The sequence below is a fragment of the Haemorhous mexicanus genome, chromosome 13 (genome assembly GCF_027477595.1).
Source record: "Haemorhous mexicanus isolate bHaeMex1 chromosome 13, bHaeMex1.pri, whole genome shotgun sequence".
Taxonomy (NCBI): domain Eukaryota; kingdom Metazoa; phylum Chordata; class Aves; order Passeriformes; family Fringillidae; genus Haemorhous; species Haemorhous mexicanus.
In genome coordinates, this window is record NC_082353.1 from 22,408,313 (window position 1) to 22,421,286 (window position 12,974).

Sequence of the window (12,974 nt, forward strand, 5' to 3'; positions counted from 1 at the left end):
TTTCAACATTTTGAATTCCATGAACTGCCAGCAACATTTAACCCCAGCATCTGGTTTCAGAAGCAAGAGTAACAATTTAATAAGGCAAGTTCTAACTTAAGAAATGCAACCAGTGAATTCACAGCTGGGGTGATTTCAACTCTAGGAGTTTTGAGCTAAGAAACTCACAAAATTGGAAAGTTAATTATCTGTGGAGATAAAATGCAGAAAACACAGGAAAAACCTTTCCAAACTTACATTAATTTTAGCCCCCTCTTCCCCTTTCAGTCAGTAACAATGTTCGGGCAGAACAGCACAAAAGAAAGAAACTGGTGTATGCTGAGCCTATGCTGAGCTGAAGTTCAAAACAGCTCACTGGGGCTTTGGTTTCTTATTTTCACACCATAGCCTTTTGGGTGTCCCAGTGAGAACCTCCAAAGACATGGTAGGAGCAAAGGAACAGTTTGAAATACAACAGGCAAACTGAGATGAAGACTGACAGCTCCCTGGCCTGCCAAAGCAGCATCAGTATACTGGCATCAGCTGCGTGCTATGAAGCCCATCTTCCCATCCACTCATGGGAAGCATCATTCCTATGAAGGGATCAATTTTTCACAGCTGCTCTGGTTCTGTTAGCTCCTCCGCTGAATATTGAGGGGAAAATTCTGTTCAGCTTCTTAAAGGAAAAGAGAACTCTGAGGGTGTGTAATGTCCAGTGGAGGTCTCAGCACAAAAGCAAAATCACGTAAGACCATATATAAAAACACTGCTCTTACCAACTTTAGCAGATGTTTTAATGCTATCTCATTTTAAAACTAAGCTCTGCAGGTCAAATAGAACCAGAAACATTCAGTAAATATTTCTTTTCTGTAGTTGAAAGAAATTAAATATATTTTAGAGACAATGAAATAGTAACAATGGTTGGAGATTGCAGCATTCAGACCAAGCCTATGAAAAATATAATTTCTTGTACAAGATCTAAGATTGACTAAGAAACTCTCAGCTTCCAATATGAGCTCCACTACTCTGGCATTTAAGTTCTAGGAGACTGGAAAACCCATCAGCAGTAAAGATTCAAATAGAATACTAAATTAATGTCAATCAGCATGGCTTTACAGAAAATATGACCTTCCTTCTTAATAAAAACCAAATAAGCTTGTCAAAATCTCAAAGGCTGTATTGATATAGTGCAACCGTTATTTTATAAGTCATGTCACATAAGCCTACACTGTGACTTGTGCTGCTCACTGTGTATTCACAGACTACCTGGAAAGGAGGAAAGCAGATTGGCAGCAAAGCTCATGGATAGCACCAATTATGGCTGCAGATGAACTGCCAGGGAAACTTCACAATGCTGAGTTTCATTTGCCCCTTTATTTATCAGTATAAATCAGATATAATTACACTAACTCTTGCTAACCAGAGCTAACTCATACCACTGGGGTATCTTGAGGTTATGATAAGCTCAGTTTTATTAACGAGTCAGCTCACTGCTCAGCAGCAGTCAGAAAGAAATAGATACGTCGGAAATAGGGAAAGGAAGAAAGAAACCCTTGTGCCACTGTGTAAATGCATAGCTCTACCCCACTTTGAACACTACACACTTCTGTTCCCAGCATCCCAAAGAGGTAGATCTGGAAGGCATTAATATAAAATATAAAACGTAATATCTGGGATAGATTCCCAGACTTCTCCCTTAGATAAGTCTGGCCTCTGCAATCTGGAGAAATCATGAGAAGGCAAATATGCCAGACCTATAACACAATCAGATTGGACAGGATTGTCCAATATAGGAAGGCAAATCAAAATGAGACCAGGCAGGAATAACAATCCAAGCAGATAAGATACAGTTGCAGGTCAATGAACCGTTCTATTCCTTGCTTCCTCTACTTGCAGGGAAAAACTGCAAAAGCACTTTGTAGGAATTGAAAAGTGCTGTTACTAAACAAGTAGAAAACACCTCTCCACGACCTGGAAAGAGATATGAGCTAGGACAGTACAAGGAAGAAGTATTTTATGTACTCAGCTTACATTCCTGCCCGTGCATCCATTATTTTCTCGCTGTGCTGCGTGTACCTTTGGCATGAACCAGCACCAACACCCACCCTAACAAACAGCAGCCTTAGAGAAGAAGTATTCCTACAGAACACACGAGTAACTGATTAAAGTGTGTCTGACTGGTAGATCCTGGGGATCCTTGCAAGTCCCACAGATATTCTTTACCAGTTATCTGGGAGAAAAATCTAAGGATGTTTGTGACAGGAATCAGCTGGAAAGAGCAGTGCTTGGGATTATTGCAGCCACATGTACCAACAAGCAACACGGGCTGTGCTTACAGCCTGGGAAGCTGTTGTAGTAGACTGCAGCTCATGGGATCTCTGAGGTCATGCTCTGTGTGGTAACTATGAAAATAAATACAGCCCTCAAGCACACAAGGAAGAAGCACAGAAGCTGACATGTGCTTGCTTTGTATTTCTCTGGTCAAAAGAATTTTGGCAGACAAACAGTACAGGTCAATTAATTGCTCAAGCACTAGAAATCTCATCAAAAGTCCCAATAATCATTGTTGCATCTGTGGGGGGGGGGGGGGGGGGGGGGGGGAAGTAGTGTTAGCCACTGACTTTTCTACTACCTGAACATGCAAATTTAGGATATAGCAGTACTTTCATTAAAGTAACCAAGACCTGAACAAAATCCATCACTCAATGACCTATGTTACAGAAATCTCTCTAGCAAGAGGTCACAGCTGTGGGGAATATACACTTTCACTGTAATCTAATTTTCACAAGCAATTGGTCTTTTGCCTCCTGTCTAGAACAGCTTTTGCTTGAACACACAGATTTATCATCTGTACTATCTAGAAGCTATAATTTGAATAAACAAGGCAGCTTTTTTTACTGTCATGCACTTGAGACTCACCACTGACGACCAACTAAACAGTGCAGTTGGAAAAAGCATATGGCACAAGCTGACACTCCAAGCCATTCCAAATTCCATTAAGAAATTTAATCACTTGCACAAGTAAAAACATTGACCTATGGAATATTAATGCAAAAGGAAGATCAAATCCAGACTCTGAGATAAGGATGTGCGTGGTGGACTTGTGAATTTGCCTTTTCTTCTTATTAGATTTGTAACTTAACAACCTGGTTTATACCAGGACTAAAAGTCCCTGTCCTTTCACTGTTGCAAAGCTGAATACATAGAAGCATATCACAGACAAGGTTTGAAGGGGCCTCAAAAGATTATCTGGTTCAACTTCATGGGAAACGAAACAGAGATTATACATCTAGCACCCTGTCCAATTGCATCTTGAAAACCTTCAATGATGGGACTCTACCATGTCACTGGGAGGTTTTCCCCCGTGACTGATTTTTCTCACAGTAAAAAAAAAAAAAAAAATTCTTACCTGACTTCAATATTCTTCCAATGCAACTTGTACTCGCTGCCCCTTGTGAAGGGAAAGCCTCCATCCTCTTTGTAGCTGCCTGTATGTTCCAGAAAGGTGGTAAAACCAAATTCTTCTTCTAGTCTGAGTTTAAAGCTTCCTAGAAGTGCTCATCCAAAAGACAGCTGCCTTCAGAAACTGTAACACAACTTCACCACATCTCTCTTTGTCCTCAATTGGCACAAAGTGTAAAACAAAGACATTGGTAGGATGTGAAGAATGAGTGTTAAGCTGAATATGAAAGGCTTCAGAGGGCCATCTGAAGGCCATCTGCTGACAAGGCAGCTGGTTATTCAACTGCTACTGATGGCTTTCAGTGTAAAACATTATGTTTGCAAAGGAAAACACAAGCTAATACTTGAAAATGTTTAGTATTTCTCATATTCCTTTTACAGAGACAAGAAAAGTATATCATCAATGTCTGATTATTTCAAGACTTTGTTCCATCAAATTCAACCTGCATGGTGTTTTCATAAGCTTGATTTTCAATTATGTCATAGGTTATTTTTTAAACATTTTTTGAAGGACAAAGTACAACTTCAGAGAAAAGACCACTGGGATGGTTGTTAAGGTATTTAAAACTCCCATAGTCAGACTGAAAGCAACTGTTAATATTCATGGAGTTAACTGTTTTCAGAAAAAGTGGTTTTCTCTGAACATCAAAATCAACAGATATCAGAAAGCATACTTCCCTTGTGCTGAGAAAGAATTATTTTAAGCATTTCACATCAAGCCACTTTTTATTTGAAAGAGACATTCTTTTCTGGTTTTAAAGAACTCTCAACATCCAGTGCAAGGAGACGCTGCCCATAATCTTAAACTACTTTGGCAGCCAGTGGCAACCAAGAGCTGTGCAGAAGTACACCTGGGGCTGCCTTAGCATACAGGAGGGCACACTTCTGTTCATTTTTTCTCCCCATGTCACGCTCTCCTTCCTTCAGACAAATTTACTAGCTTCCAGAATCGACAAATACATCCACCCTTGATTTCTTGCTGTGCCTTCCATGCTGTGAGGTTATCCCTGCAGCAAGGTCCATGCTGTCTGTGGTACTCAGAGGACAGCCAGCAAGTCAGTGTGGGAAAAAAGAAACTCAAAAGCCCAACAACAAATCAACTTGCAAAAGATGCATTCAGTCTCTTGCCATGAGCTTTTCTCTTCTTGATGGTTCTGCATTTGAGACTCACTTGTTCCTCATCATCTTTAAGCAGACTAAAATCTTGTCTGAGGGATAACCGTGCCGTGTCCATTCCCACAGAACACTGCAGTTACATTTTAATTTCAGCTGCAAACACTATGCATTAACATCCTACAAATACAGGTTGGAAATAACTATTGCAACCAGGTGAGACACTGCAAACAGGAAAGTCTTGGAATATTCAGGTAGACTGCTTTACTTAGTCATATTGTGTTACCAGTCTCCATATTTTTTTTCTTGCTAGTGGTGTCAAACATTTACTGGTTACTACAAATCTGTCAAGTGAGAAATTCAAACAACTGCTCTGGCTTTACAGTAACTGCTGTGCTGCAGCTGACTTCTCCCTAATCAGACTGCAAACATCAGCCTTTAAGGGAATTATATTCTCCAATTAATGCACCTCTGAAAAAAAATAGTTTTATCCTTCAGATATCCTTCTCAGCATACCAGTGGGGAGGTACGTGTTCCCCACACAAGCCAGACTGAGATCTTTCCAGTAGTATGGAATCAAAACATTAGCTGGGAGAGATTTCAGGAGAGCTCTAGGACAGCTGTCTGCTCAGAGAAGCTAGCACCAAGCTACGAATGCTAAGAGGAAAAATCAGTTGCATACACTCTTCCCTTTGCCCACAGTAGGAACAAGAGGGTAAATAAAGTGTAGAGCCAAACAACAATAAAAAAGCTCTAGTTCTATGTATGTTCATCTGGAGAATAGTGATGAACAACATCTTCACAGGGCTGTTACAGGATACACAACAATGAATTTGCAGCAATCTGCAGTAAAAGTTTAAAAAAATAAATTAAAATTATAAAGATTCTTTACCATCAAAATAGTCAGTAAAAAATAGCTGCTCAAGCAGAAACTTCAAAACTAAAAGAGCGTTTTAAACTGCAGCTATATTCCAAAGGGTATTATCTGACAGTACATGTGGAATGCAGACAAGACTGTTCCCAGTTCACATTTTGAGCTTCTTCTAGATTATATTATCAGTTGCAACCTGAAATTTCTCTTGTAGCAGTCCTTCCCACTTCCTCCCCACAAACCATGCCATAACCATAGCTTACTGCTGTCACTGAGAGAAACCTGTCTGCATTCAAGATCTAACACCGTCAAGTAAATCCTGGGATTATAGCATAACTCCTCAATTTAAGCTTTTCAGCATTCAAGATACACTCTCTCCTACACAATCTTCCTGTACAGATGGCCATCATTTTCCACAGTCCCATACAGCTGCTTAACACATTTTAAATTGTATCTATTATTCTCACACACACACTCCTTTTGCCTCTGACAGATCATCTTGCTGCATTTCAAGACCCGTGCTTACTAAATAAACATGGGTCCAGACAGGAAATGTGCAAATATCTAACTTGAGGCAAAGCTTCTTTCTAGACCTCCATAATCCCAAAGCCTTTCTTCCTCTGGCTGTTCTGGCCTTAAGGGCTGCCAGGGAGATTTATTAGAGAAATGGTGTGTGCCAGATGTACACACCAGCCACAAACCAAGGAGCCCTATAGTAACACCTCTGGTCCAAAGGTCAATCCATGTCTGCTAGGATCCCCAGAGCAGAATCTCTCACATCTCTACTGCTAAGTACATCAGAAGCAGAAGCTGCTGAGAGGCAGCTATGCTTTTCCTTTCCCAAAAAAATGTACCAGAGAAAACAGATACTATGTAGTGCTAGCTGGAATGTATAGTCCCACAGAAGATTTTGTAGGTGTGTAAATAAAGGCTCTAAAGAAGAGTGACAGCATGACTAACACCAGGTTAAGCTTCAAGCTTTCAGTTCAGGACCAAGTCTCTATACACAGTGTATATCAGAACTTCCATTTACCCAGCCTTCCGTCAGTAGCTTCTGCATACCAAAGCCTGGCCCCTAATTCTGTGGCCAATAGGCTTTCTTAAACCAACTTCATAGACTTAGATTCCTCAAATAGTTTTTTGCTTGGTGGACTAAATCACTCATCTACGTGTTTGCTGATCTCTTTGAAGAACTACAAGACATTTGAAAAGCAGAACTTCCCTTTGCAGAACCAATAGTGAGTCTTCACAGATAGACACTAACCCTGCCTTATATTTTAGTTGCTGCTGTTTTGCTCAATAAGCCTGACGGTTGGATAACAGACTTGCAGTTCCCCAGATCCACCAGAGAAACCTCTTCATAGACTGCCGACACATTCATCACCTTTTGCTCCTCAGGAGCAAAGCTAGGGCACATTCACCACCCCTTGCTCCTCAGGGACTACACTCGGGAAGTGAGTAGGATACATTTTGCTACATTAATCCAGATGCTTCAACTCTGACTTAGAAGAATTCTTGGGCAAATGTTATACTCGTGATAATTTATTAGAGCTCTAGTCTATTTATACTATAGGCTCTGTTACAGCTACTTCAAGTTGAGACAGATCTGCTGAGTGTTTCAAATTATGTTTCATACACATTTTTTTTAATCCCATTAGTGTACACACATGCACACACCATCTTGCAAGGAGGGAGAAATTCCATCTCCATGTTAAAAAGTCACAGAGAAGGTGAGACCTCTCAGTCAGTGGCACATTTGAGAATAGTCCATGTACCTTCCTTCACAGCTGTCCATTAGGAGAACAGTTTCCCCAAAGGAAAAAATTCAGAAGCTTTGACAAGAGTGTAAAACATACAGTGAACTATAAGACGGTCTTATATAAACTAGGTTTTGTAAGTGTCATCTGTGCTTCTTATAGTAACTTAACATATGTTACATAAAAGTATTATAAACAGAGTTCAAGCTTTTCACAAGCTAAGCAAGCCCAATTTCTAATGGTTGGTGCCATTTTTATAATGCTCTTATTCACTGTTCTCAGGAAAGGGAGCTTCAAAAAGACAAATCCAAAAGGTCATTTGGCTACTCTTACACACTATTGCAACACTTTTGTGCAGATGAAAAGATATGTTAAAACCTCAGAGGAAGGGGTCGATAATAAATAGCTTATGAAGTAAACTACTTTGTGCCATTTGAATTAGATACAGAAGATGATAGATAGATAGATAGATAGATAGATAGATAGATAGATAGATAGATAGATGGATGAATTCTAACTTCTAATAGTTTCATAGGCTTTAAAGCAGCACATATTTCTATTCAACTCTATTCTCAGTAGTAAGATTTGTAATTTTAAGGTAAATTCATTGCATCCAACGTACCATTATGATTGTTTATCTTTCGCATTCAGCCCTGCAGAATCCTGGACAAACAAGTTGCTAACTGAATCACAATAAGTTTTATTCTTTGTTGTTGGTTTGGTTTGTTTTTTTTTTTTCCGGACTCAAAACAAGAATTAAAAGTTAATGATATCAACCAAAAAGCTGACCTTTGACCTCAGAAGAAAACTGAGCCAGATGTCGATTTACAAAGAGCCGCAGTTGATGATTCAGATCACAGTACAGAGTATTAATGTTCCAGGAACGAATTCCTGTAAAAAAAAAAAAGGAAAAAGTAAGCTGTCTTTGTCATTACATCTACTCCAGAAACAGAAGTAGAGAAAGAAAGGTGAGCAGGACACACAAAGACCAGGAATAGTTAGATGAGCATACTTAGGATGGAGAAGGTCTTCAGAAGCAGAGGACCATAAGATACTTACCTTGCATAAGACATTTCTTCCTGAAGAAATGAAGTGTTCCATGAAGGACATGCAGTGAGCAAGTCTCCATTCAACTTGGACTTCATGCAAGGGAAACCAACAAGAGATGAGGCCAAATGAATTACACTACTGCTTAACCAAACAAATACATTATGCTAGTTTTACATCTGCACTCTCCAGCACAGGTCACCGCTAGAGATGGGCTACTGTGTCGTTATGCTACTGAAAAGCTCAGAGACATCAGCTTCTCTGCCATTACAGCCTATGCATCCTCCAAGCCACAAAAGCCTCCCACTCCTCCAACTCACACTGCCTAATCAAAGACACTGAATCCACTGAGACCATTTGAGTCTGCTCTTTAATCTTTATAATCTTTGCCAGCTAGTTGCCTTCATATCACAGCAGGAAGATGCTTCTGCTCCCAGAGCAAGTGGCACCAAGCCATACTGGGGAAGTCACCTTCAGACCTCAGTGTGAGCAGGTGTACATTCTGGAGGACACCGAACACTACAGACCACGTATTTTCACATCCCAGTAGGGAGCAACCTTTCCTAGATGGTGTGACTCTTCTACACTGTGCCACAATGAACAAAAGCAGGATATCACTACAAATCCCTACTCCAGCATCTGGTGCTGATGCCTGCTGATGTTCAGATGTTGAAGGCCAATGCCACAGACTTCTAAGGTTAACTGAAACAAGAATTTCAGGTCCAGTATTTATTAATGAAGTCCTCACTAAGAGTTCTTTCACCATCTCTCTTGCATAAAATACAAAGTTTTATTGCCTCTATTATCTACTTTCTTTCAAGGTAACCATGTTAATTTTCCATGGAGATATCATTCCCATTTACTGAAGTTCTAGCTTTCCATGTTGTGCAACAGCTGTTGCTGACCACTGGTGGGAGAGGATCCTCAAGGACACACACTCCAGCTTTCTACACATACCAAGACACAGTAAGCATTGCATCACACAGGTCAGTAGTCTCAAGGCCTGTAGAATCTACAGCAGCTAAAAAAACTTGGTGCTTAGTTTCTTTTTCTGGTGACAGCTGACACAGTGAAGTAACAAAGCTTATTTATGCCTATTTACTGACAGTATTCACTTCAGACTGCACAAAAACCTCCTCATTAAATCATCTGAGCTTCAGGGGAAAAAAAGAAAATAAAAGAAAAAAAAAACCCAGAAAACCAAACAACTTACCAGCATTGAGCCTTTCAATATGGACATGGGATATGAACAAACGAAACACGTAGAGCAAGAAGATGGACAAAGTGTTTTCCTATCCTACACTACAAGAGAGCATAATTGTTTAACCAAATGTCCAGTGTAAGAGAATCTTAATGCAGCACTTATGAGCATTCTGACCCGGACAGGAACAAGGTGGCACTCTGCAGGGCAAATCCTGCTGACTAGCTGCTGTGTCATGGTCATTGTGTCCTACTGCAGCAATAAGTGCTATTTGAGGTACTGCTACATCCTCTGGATTGCAGAAAGAATAGGTGCTCTTTCAGAGCAAGAAAGGGAAGAAGAGTGGAGTTATCTCACTTGTTCCCATACTTGCAACAATTTATTCAACATTTTCTTCCCTACAGGTAGTCTGAATTTACTCAATCTCTACAAATTTGCCACAATTTCACTTTATCACTCCATGGCACATGAGCCTTGCTGATTAGAATCCTCTGCCGTGAGAGTGCAGACTATACCATAATAAGGGTAAATATTCAAGCTCTTTGCAAATGCAAAGCCTAAATAAGGGACCATGTGACTCATCAGTTTTCCATCTCATTCTTTATGCCCTTGTGAATGTTTTATTTCCTGCTGAGGTAATTTGCTTAAAAGATTTGGCCTTTCTCCCCAATACCAGACCTAGTCTTCCGGATATTGTTTCAAAATTGGACATAAGTAACACAGTAACAGAAAAAAAAAGTATTTATTAGACAGTATTTTGGGAAAAGCGTTGTTCAGATATCCCACAGATTCACAATGCCACAACCTACAAAGCTCTACACCTGGAAATTAGCAGTTCCTATAATGCCCTGTAGCCACTATTGCATTCTTCTGAACCAAGGTATAGAAAGAAGTCTGGAAAAACATACTTTTTATATCAGACAGGGCAAGAGATTTATCAACTGGAAAAAAAAAAAAATCTTTGGTTGTTTTTTGTTTGTTTGTGGCTTTTTTGGTTGGGTTTTTGTTGATTTTGTTCTTTGCTTGGTTTTGGGTTTTTTTGGGTTTTTTTTGTTTTGTTTTGCCTTTTTTTTTTTTTTTTTTTTTTTTTTTTTTAATGCAGACAGGGTCCCATGGCCAACAGAACAGACACAAAACAAACCCTAGCTTTTTCATCCTTTGTATATTCACTGATCTGCAGCCTGTTCTACCTTCACATCAGCCCTCTACAGCAGCTAACACTTCAGTAGGAATCATCATTTCCACATTGCTTGAACTCCCTCAATCATGGGTGCAGCTGTCTACAACATCATAACATGCTGACTATTGACATGTCTCAAGATTGTTTTCATTTTAACTATTCTCATTTTTCATATCTTTCAATTTGCAAATATTGGTCCATTTTAAGAAGAGGTCATTCTCCCATTTCACAGTGGGGAAAGCTCTAACTTGCTGGAGGTACTATTCCATGTAAGAGGAGAGACTAAAATCCAGGTTTCCAGCTCTGAATGATTCACTCCTACTGCCAGTAACTTACTAATACCACTGAAATGGCTCCCTCCGATGAAAATGATAGAAGTGTTTACATTTGGCAGAATTTCAGCAGGTTTCTAGTCACACAAGGCCAACTGTAGAACTTATTTCTACTGTGGCAGTTACAATTTATGTTGCAAACAGCAGGTTTTTCCTCTGCAGTGGGAATTCTCAGGTTACTGGCATGTGACTGCAGAATTAGAGTGAAATCCTTTAGTTCACAGTCTGATCTGTCACCTTTTCAAAGATTCAGACAATGGATAAGGGTGTAGGTTGGCACACCAGTTCAGTGAAATGCCAAGTGAAGATGATCATCCTGCTGTGCAGGAAGCAAGAGTGGCCCCTTCAAAGAAGGTCTTTCAGAGGCCAGATGGTCATAATCAGATCTACCACTCCTGAAGCCATCCCTTGAGAAAGGGAATGAAATGCTCCTCATGAACAAAGTGGCCTGCCAACAGAGATAGCTGGAAAAGATGCTGAAGTGAAGAAATTGGACAATATTTGACATTTTTACACCCACCCTTTTCTTAAATTGCATTTTCCATCTGTTCTTTAGTAATGCTGATGCTTGGGAAGAAAACAGTAACAGAATTATCTCTGAATAACACAGTTTGGCCAATAGTTATGACTGTTATTTCAAACCAACGTGCCTTGGAAGTACGGAGCTGAGGGGAGGAGTGAAAGTGAGTCAGAAGGTTGTTACTTTATTTCTCAAAGGTGTACTAACTGCTTATTAGAACAAGGATTCCCTTAAGGTCCTGATGTAGTTGATCAGCTCTCCTTTGTTTTTTGGTCAGAAATGATCAGAAACTGCCACAAGGAAAGAACTATCAGGTCAGCACCTTCTTCCCCTTACTTCTAAACAACACTGCGCCTAATATACAAAGACTAATTCATTGCCAAGAGCTCTGGATGTTACTAAAATATGGATAACAGAGGAGAAAAATGTTATGGCAGACCTATCCTGCATTGTGTCATTCCTGAAGCAGTTCACTGTGCGGCTAGTCCTCCCTCACTCTGGCCCATGCAGCTGCTCTGTAGAAAGGGAGAGGCCATACCACAACATACCCCTGTTCACAGCCGTCCCTGGGACCACAGTGCAGCAAGACAATTCCTCCAACAAGACAGAATTTTGGGGTAAGATGGAAATAAGATGCAATCTTCCAAAGCACTAATAAAATAAAGACTGAGGGGAAAGAGAACCACGAAATGTCTTTAAGCTTTAAGACGTTCGAAAACTGCGTTAGCTATATGTCACTAATGCATATAAAGCAATGATCGGAGAGAAAAAACAACGGATGCCGTCTGACGCCGCAGAGACCGGCCCCGCACTGCGCCGGGGATCCGAGCCCCGCCCGGCCTCGCCCTCCGCCCGGGCCCCTCGGGGCCCCTCAGCTTCAGCCTCGGCCTCCGCCCCGCGGTCCCGACAGCGCCTCGACCCTTCCCGCGGCCACCGCCCGCGGGCCGCCGCCGCCGTCCCTCCGGGAGGAGTCGGATGAAGCCCTGCGGCGAGAGACGGCAGTGCCGCAGGGCGGGGAGGGCACCGGCAGCTCCGCCTCGTCCCAGGCGGCGGCAGGGACGACGCGGCAGGCGCGCAGTTCCGCGGCTCTCAGGGGCAGGGATCGCGTCCGCCCGGCCCCGGACCCTCGGCCGCAGTGCTCACCGCGCTCCAGGGCGCCGCGCAGCGCGCCCCGCTCCGGCTCCGTCCCGATCTCCCCGATCACGGCGAGCAGCGCGTGCCGCCCACCGCCCGGCGGCGCCGCCGTCTCCATGGCGATCAGCCCCGCCGCCGTCTCCATGGCAACGCCGCGGCCGCGGCTGCAGAGCGCGGTCACTGGCGCGCGGCTCTTAAAGCGCCCCGAATCCACTCCTGATTGGCCGAGCTGGCACGTGGTCTGTATTACTGCGGGAGGGGCGTGGCCTTCCCCTCCGGGCCCCGCCCCAGCTTGCGCCCCGCCCACGGGCCCGCCCCGAGCCCCGCCCCGCCCTGGGGCTCTCCCGCCCCGCTCCGCCCGGTCGGCTCCGCTGCCCG

General features: G+C 42.2%; 1 protein-coding gene across 3 annotated transcripts in view; it reads right to left on the minus strand.

The window, feature by feature from the left end:
- The window catches only part of MAP1A (microtubule associated protein 1A), a 51,623-nt gene extending 38,878 nt beyond the window's left edge, over nt 1-12,745 (minus strand). The window contains exons 1-3 of one of the 3 annotated variants that reach the window (XM_059858864.1): nt 12,606-12,729; nt 8,242-8,321; nt 7,972-8,073 (exon numbers count right to left, since the gene is read on the minus strand). In XM_059858864.1, coding sequence (XP_059714847.1) covers nt 7,972-8,073; nt 8,242-8,311 — 172 coding nt within the window. In that variant the 5' untranslated portion in view covers nt 8,312-8,321; nt 12,606-12,729. Of the gene's footprint in view, nt 1-7,971; nt 8,074-8,241; nt 10,443-12,605 lie in introns of those variants that run through there. The other 2 variants (XM_059858867.1, XM_059858865.1) reach the window with 2 other exon arrangements.
- Between the last annotated feature and the right edge of the window lie 229 nt (nt 12,746-12,974).